Source organism: Anarhichas minor, unplaced genomic scaffold (genome assembly GCF_050575085.1).
Source record: "Anarhichas minor isolate MPS153535 unplaced genomic scaffold, ASM5057508v1 ptg000030l, whole genome shotgun sequence".
Lineage (NCBI taxonomy): Eukaryota > Metazoa > Chordata > Actinopteri > Perciformes > Anarhichadidae > Anarhichas > Anarhichas minor.
In genome coordinates this window covers 8,254,087-8,262,054 of record NW_027466476.1, presented here as the reverse complement: position 1 = coordinate 8,262,054, position 7,968 = coordinate 8,254,087, and the positions used below count along the sequence as shown (strand labels likewise).

At 41.7% G+C, this 7,968-nt stretch overlaps 1 protein-coding gene across 1 annotated transcript; it reads right to left on the bottom strand.

The window, feature by feature from the left end:
- Positions 1 to 203: 203 nt before the first annotated feature.
- ubac1 (UBA domain containing 1) lies at positions 204 to 7,248 on the bottom strand. Its single transcript, XM_076104314.1, has 10 exons — positions 6,787 to 7,248; positions 5,576 to 5,696; positions 5,413 to 5,486; positions 5,181 to 5,288; positions 4,997 to 5,099; positions 4,455 to 4,563; positions 4,063 to 4,327; positions 3,473 to 3,559; positions 3,194 to 3,332; positions 204 to 2,629 (listed from the first exon to the last, which is right to left on the bottom strand). Exons 1-10 carry the CDS (start codon positions 6,922 to 6,924, stop codon positions 2,514 to 2,516), a joined length of 1,260 nt encoding a protein of 419 aa, XP_075960429.1. The 5' UTR covers positions 6,925 to 7,248; the 3' UTR covers positions 204 to 2,513.
- Between the last annotated feature and the right edge of the window lie 720 nt (positions 7,249 to 7,968).

Genomic DNA, 7,968 nt, shown 5'->3' with positions numbered 1-7,968 from the left:
CGTGGGTTCCAAAACATCCTCCTCACTCATTAGTACACCTGCCCGGCACAACACATTCTCCATCCGCCTGACATTCAGAGACAAGTCAACTATTTACCGAACAGGTGCCAAGTGATCAGTCCAGTCGATCAACCGCTCACTTCTAAACATGGCTGAGTTTTCTTGCCATTCCCTTAAAAAAAAAAAAAAAAGAATCCAAAAAATACAGCCACAAAAAATACCTTTAATGCAATAGTGATTTAAATGCCAGTAGCCGTGAGGCTGTCTGAATGAACAGACGGTGAGAGTATATTGCATAGGTTGTTAATCGTGGACAGTCCTGTATGAAAGCTGAGTGAAAACCAAACCCTGTGACTCAAACCATCCCTGTGTCCCTCAGCAATACAGTTCATCGTGTTCTTCTCAAAGGTGTCTGCATTTCCTGTTTTTCTTCTTCTGTAAAACGGGCATTCTCCCAAATGTCTGTTTGGAGATACTACGGGAGAGCCGTATATATGCATACTGATGCAAAGCATGGAGGTGGTGAGACAGCCGGTCACTGTGGCCGTGATGGAGGTCCACCGCAGTGCAGAACGTGTGCAGAGAGGCTTCCGGAGACGAGTGAACAAATCCTTTCATTCTAGCGTGTTGCACTACTTTCAATCACACCGAGACCCTAAAAGTCCATCAGCACATTTTACAATGGTTTGTAAAAACAACATTTGAATCATTTAATCCTTTTTTTTTTTCACATTTTGTAGATTAGCTCCGAGGTTTGCTAAAAATGTTTATAAATAAGAACAAGCTACTAGTTTGGCTTCGATATAAATAATGTAATAATACATAGTTCAAGCAGACACTTCTCTCTAAAAACATTTAAATATTTTCAAATATTGCAATTACGAAACCATGTCCTGTAGTGCTCTTATTCATGAAGTTCTAGACAGATTAGTTAAAGCCATTTTCAAATGCCAAACTAGAAGAGGGTGAGCAGAGGTTTGCCCCGACGACAGCTTTAGAAAAACAATCTCAGCCTCCCTGAGCAGAAAGTCACGTCAATACCACATTTTAAATATTGAATAAAAACACTCAAAAAGCTTGGCCAAACACACACCACCCTCCATATTGTTTTTAACCGTCAGTCCAACCAGGTGCAGCTGAACCCGCCTTCTTGTAGCTGGAGATTTGAAGTACTCGATGCAAAGGCTAATATTGTAGAACACGCTACCCATTGCAGTTCACACATCTGTAACACGCAAAACAAACAGATTTCCTTACAGGTCGGCTGAAGTCCTCGCTATTGCACAGAAATACAGGGTTTGTTTTTCAATGGGTAAAAACGAATGACAAGGCAGATTATATAGTGACATTTTGGTTTGGTTTGACAGCATAAATGTTCACTGCTCTCAAAAGACAAAAAAGAAAAAGTAAACCAAAAGACACTGGTTGTGTCTCAAATTCTGTTATTTCCTTGTGTGTATGAAGATGCTCGCAGCTTAGCAGCAAGAAGCGAGCGCGCATCTTCATCTTTCAAATTCAAAGGTTAAAAAAGGCAAACCCCTTCTGATTCGGCTCAGCTTCGTTTACCGTCCCGCTACAGCCATTTGAGACGTGAACCCTTCTCTTAACTTCGGAAGTGCTGCAGTGAGTGATATTCGTAGAGGTGAACAAGTGCTAGATGAGCGCGACATTAAAATATGACATTCAAGAGCACATTGACAATAAACACACAGGCCTAATATATCGTTTTTCTTGTAAAAACATGACTAAGACACAAAGAGTTTAGTGTACAGCTTTCGTCAAAAAAAAAAAAAGAAAAAGTCAAATAAATACTCTTGAAGAAGCTCAAGGACAAATGTTGGCTTTGAAGTGAGAGGCAGCCGGCTGACGGTGACCTCGTGGGCGCGAGTGGAGAGAGAGGTCACGTGTCCGAAAACCCGTTTTCAACGAGCTGAACAAACGCTCGACTTTGACCTCCGGCCTCTCAGTTACAAGCCATTACTTTGATTTAAAAATAAAACATAATAAAGACAAAGGGGGAGAAGAAACAGAACGCAAAGCTGACAGAAGTTTTCCACACATTCACCACAGAGGAAATGTAACAATTTAAAGAGACAGACAAAACTGTAATTGATATTTAAATATTGCAAAACATACAAAAACAGCACTCTTTGAAGTGTAAACATTAAATTGATGTCTGATGTCATTTCTGCACGTGGAGAAATTATATAAAATAAATCATGTCTGTCACGACTATAAACTGTTCTCGTTAAAATGTAAAAACAACATACTAAATCTCTTTTTTTAATTATTATTACTGTAATAATGTTTATGTCAACATTTGTTTTGTATAAGTGTTTACTGTACTGTTATAAATAGTTATATGTGTAACATCTTAATTCATACTCCTCCAGCGTTGTCTTTACAAGGCAAAAACAATACTTGTGTCTCTGCCACACAGATACACATGCATCCACACACACACACACGCACACACACAAGCTGCCTGTCACACAGGGGGTCACCAGGAAGCTCTATGTTCGATTGAGGGTCTGGAAGATTCTGGATATTTGGAGCATGACCGGGCCCGTCTCGGGGTCGTTCATCCACTGGGTGCTGTTCAGAGGATTCTCCAGCATGTCTTCAAACGCTGCGTACAAACACAATAGACACCGGTCACAAACACACTGAACAAAACCAGCTGCTATTCAAAAGTCTTTAGGCCAAAACCGGACCGACCACTTGAAAAGGGGGGGCTGTTTGTGGCATGATAAGTGTTAACATGAGTTAAAAAGCTAAACTACAATTAAGAAAGCAATCTTCCAACCTTCTTTTTTTTGTCCTGTGTCTATCTGCTCATCACTATTTATGATATGAAAGGTTCAGCTACAGTCTGGACTTATAACGCTCACGATCAGTTACTTCTCTGTGTTTACTCCTCTGGGTCCGTTTGTAAAAAGCTAATGTGAACAGGAGCCCGACCAGAATTAAAATGCAACAATGTAGAATGATTTTTTCTTGGTCCAAGCGTCCTCATTCTGTAAAGCTCATTGCATTTACTAAATTACTTTCTTTTTTTGGCCGACTCAGCCTTCCTCAGCTCGGTCTGGTTCAGCTGTGCTGGAGTTTTAAAACACTACCACACAACAAAATAGGCAAAGATGTTCAGGATAGTTTTTGATATGCTTGTCCACTAAATGTGACTTGACTCTACCTAGCAGGGTCTTGGGATTGGTTAGACCCAACTGGACCACTGGATTCTCCAGAATGGCTTGGAACAGCGGGCTGTTGGTGTCGATGCCTTTGTCCAGATCTTCTGGGGAAGGTTTCCTGTCTCCCAGCAGCCACTCACACTGCAGGAAGGAGAGAAATAAAAACAACATAAAAAGAATAGAATTATAAATATTCCTTAAAAAAGAAAAAAAAAAAAAAAAAAAAAAAGAGCCATTTCTCAAATCTGCATGCAAACCCTGTTGTGGGTGTGTGAACGTACCGCAGCATCCTGTTGGTTGTTATTCACCCTCAGAGCATCGACCACTTCCTTCTCATCGAACCCCATCTCCATCAACGCAATGACAGCCTGCAGAGACAAGGAAGAAGGCTGAGTGTCTAGTTTAAAGAAACGTTCAGTCCCATAAAGTCTACATACACAGTCACAGTTCTACTGATTGTGGCAGGCGTCAGTGGAAAAAGAAGAAGAAGCTGGGTTTTGTTGGAAGACGGTACTTTAATCACGTTTCTATTTTTGGAGATACTGGGGAGCACTGTTCCTGTGGAATACGAAGGTACATTAAGCTCTAAAATTAGGGAAACGAGAAGATTATGAACACAATCAGCATGATCTACAAATCCTATGACTAAAGCCACTAACACTTTCTATCCATGAGTTCACATTTCAATATTCTCGGTATCTAATAGGCTTTGTTCCTCAAGTCCAGTCCTACTACTTTCTGTCTATGTATACTACTGTATGTTAGAAGGTGCAGTCAAGTAGCATCTTCCTACAAAATACAGAGCGATGGAAAGCTCAGGGGTGAGTTATACAACAGTAAGTAAGAGTCAAAGAAGGCTAAGGCCACCCACTCTTGAGTCCGGTCTGAACTCCCGTTTCCTGCGGATCCTCTTGAAGATCTCTGTGAGCTCGTCCTGCCGGATGCTCGCTTCTGTGCTCGACTGGCTGGAGAGGCTGCGGAGAAGGTTCGGACCGGAGGCTGGCACCGAGGGGCCCGGTGTGGCGGCAGCCGTGGCCCCTGCTGCCCCAGACGAGTCCTGGCCAGGTATGGGTGCGTCTACAGTGGGGTCGTCTACGTGCTCGATAAGCCACTCCATCGCCTGTGTGACGGACATGCTGCAGAAAGAGAGGACAAGATGAGGGGAAAGAAAGGGTTTCTTTTCTAGAGAAACACCATCAACATATTCCAAATAGTTTGGCCCGTCATCAGTTGTGAGTGACTTGTTATCGAACAAAGACTTACTGGTTCAATCTGAGAGCTTTGATGGCTCTGCTCTCAGGGAAACCCATCTCAGTGAGCTGCTGAAGGGCTGTTTCATCCACCCGGTCCTCTTCATCCTCATCCAACATCGCTGCAACACAAAGACACCAGAGAAGTGTCACTAAGGGTTGAGCAATGCGTGTGTGAAATGTCTCCAACAATCAACATCAAGGATTTCCAGCAACAAAACATATCGAAATATGGCCGATAAGCAAAAGAAAGACTTTAAATGTGGGTCGCTATATTGAGTTTGATCGCAAAAACTAAAAGAGCACACGAAGACAGAACATTTCATACCTCATTTTGTCAGAGTTTTTAAATAAAATGTATGTAATATGTATTGTAATACACTCTCAATAACAATGTGTGCCGAGGTTGGCCCATTAAGCAGAGCATAAGAGGTCTAGGGCATTAATTGATAGATGTATTGGTGAATTTTCGCCCTGTTTAACAGAAAGAAAAAGTCTTCTCCCCATCCTCATTTTCCTGACGTGTAAATAGATTTAATGGATTGTAAGTTTTACCATTGGCCTTTTTGAAAAGTTCCACAGCATCAGGGTTCAAGGCTAGAAGCTTCTGGGCGACTTCAATGAGAGAAACCAGGATCTTTCTGAGCTCCGTCTGAAACTGGAACAACACAAGCGCAACAAAAATCAATAACTTCTTTGCAACGGTCTAAACTAAGATCCATTCCACCAAGAAGCTTACATCTCGGATGTTGTGCTGGGTCACAGTGCGGTCAGTGTGGCGCGTGGACAGGTTGCCGGTGGCTTTTAGAATTGCATCTTTGTCTGGAGCCTTGTTGTCTTGTTTCTTCTGTGACAACCGGGAGAAACAACAAAGATACATAATTAACAGCAGGCAAAATAAAGACACCACATCTCTGGTGCAGAATTTACAAATATCGATGAAGGTTAAAGTGAAAGCCGATTCAGCTCACCTTTTCATCTGAACTAACGTCTGCCATCTTTGGAGGGGTCGGCGGCGGTCTTTTCTTTATGAGCAGCAAAACTTCTACGAGACATATGAAACACGGTCAGGTGGTGGGAAACAGGGGAGGGTTGTGTGCTTCCCAAATCTCGTCAAATAGGCCGGAAACATACCTTTATCTTTGAGATTCTCATCAGCGACAGTTTTGGTGTCTGTGAGGACTCGTTCTGTAGCAGCGTGTATGAGTTTATGGTGGGTAAGTGTTTTGGGGTCTTCTAGACTCCCGTGTACATACTGTAAACCAAGCACAATACAAAGCGAATAAACAGAAGGGATTACACTGTTGACTCTCTTCATTACTGCATCATCTGTCAGATATATTTCTTTGTCAAATATTCATAAAATCTAGAAAATGGTAGAAAAAGGTGACATCTTGAAATTGTTGTTGTTGTTGTTGTTTTACCAACAGTGCAAAACATGCAAGTATTTGATTTACAATATACAAAGCTGACAAGCAGCAAATTCTCCCATTAAAGAAGTATGTTATGGTCTGGAATTAGCTTACTAATTACTTTAAATGATTAACCGATAATCCAAATCCTTGTCAGTTCCTATTAATCAGATAGAGTTGAAACAACAACAAGCTGATAAATCAGTTGGCATAATATTAATCCGCAATTATTCTGATTATCGATTAATCGTTTAAGTCAAATATCAAGCGATAATGATTCTCCACTGTGTTTTCTGCATTTCTCCACTCATCATATCATTGTAAATTAAATATCCTTTAGTCAGACAAAACAAATCACTTCACTGAGACTAAACTGGGACTCTAAAAAATTGAGAATTTTTCTAATAATTTTCAGATGTTTATAGACTAAACTATTAATTTAAAAAAGACAATTAATCAAATAGTTGTTTCAGAACTGAATCTGACAACACATTTCAACATGATGTCTGTGGCTGTGTGTTGATGTTACACAATTGAAAACAATGTAAACATGTACGTTCCCCATGTTGTCACGAGAAACAAACAGCAGACTACCACTGGAAGTTATGCTATAGGCCGTAGAAGGAGAAGTGAGAAGAGATGAGTGTAATAATAGACAGCCTGTAAAGCAACATGCCACTCAGGCGAGCCACTGGGAACAGACAAGGGGTATAGCTGTTAGCATAGCTAGCTAGTTTGAGATGGGCAGCCAACCTGCTAAATTATAAATAGCAAGGTCTACCCAGTTACTATAAATACAAAGCCAGTGACACTGACACTGACACTGACAGTGTACACAGAGGATAGGGCACACTGCAACCACCCCAGGCAGAGGAGTGACAGGACAAAAAAAAAAGCAAACTAGGGAAGACACAAACAACCCCAAAAACCTACATGTTTCAAGCACTTCTCCTTCAGTTTCTCAACAGTGGTGTCTTCCGTGACCTCCTCTAACCACTCCGTGCCGTCCATGGTGCAGATGTGTATTTTCAACACTTTCCCGGCGAATATCTTCTCCTCCTGGACGAACATAGCGGCAGCCTTTGGGAGTAAAGAGTACCAGTCCAGTGACGTTAGCTAGCAGCAGTTGCTATGTGCTCCTGGCAGAGCTAGCGTGCTAGCGTTAGCACCCAGCTAGCCGTCGTTTTTGTAAATCCAACCGACAACAGAGCAACACAAGGCGCAGGTTAGCTGAGGGCCATCTTCGGTCTCCTCTGCCGGGTTTCGCTGCGGTGGCAACCGATTCGAGTGTTCAGTGACCGCCAAGGTGTTTATTATGCCCAGCGCAACACACAAGCCGCCAGCCAGCAAGTACCCTATTTTTACTGTAAGGTTTGAACTTTGAACTTCAACGGTGCCACTAGCGGTGCATCATGGGAGCAGTAGTTCCTTTCGGAGTTACAGGCTATTCCATTGATATAAATCACCCTGGTGAACTCACGCCAACTTTTAACAACAAGTCTAACAACAGCATTCATATATACAGTAACTATATATATATACATATATACTTTTTGAATATATATTTATATTGTACATAGTCGTTAAATGTTTATGCTTACATCGTTCCTGTTTATTGTATATTCTGTGTATGCACGTCGAGAGCAACGAAAAACCGGAGTCAAATTCCTTGTACGCTTAAGCGTACATGGCCAATAAAGCTGATTCTGATTCTAAGGCGTTCCCTTAACCTGTGATCAGTGAGGATGGATTACCATTCTAGAAAAGCCTGCAACTGCCACAGCACCCCAGACCTCCAGGAAGCCCAGACCTCCATGGGCCCAGACGTCCAGGAAGCCCAGACCTCCAGGGGCCCCACAAGTTCCAGGTGTCAACTGGTTTATGCTGATTTAATTGAACATTTGTTTGGTAATATTCACCACTAAAGAACAATATCAACTACCACAATAAGGACCATTATCAATTAATATGACAAGTAAATTTCCCAATAATCGATAAAGAAATGGTCTAACAAATCCTGTCACAATTTCCCTAAAACTTAAAATGACCTCTTCAAATGTGTTGTTTGGTCTGAGCAACTGAGACGATGGAACCAGAGATTTGGCTCTTCTGCAA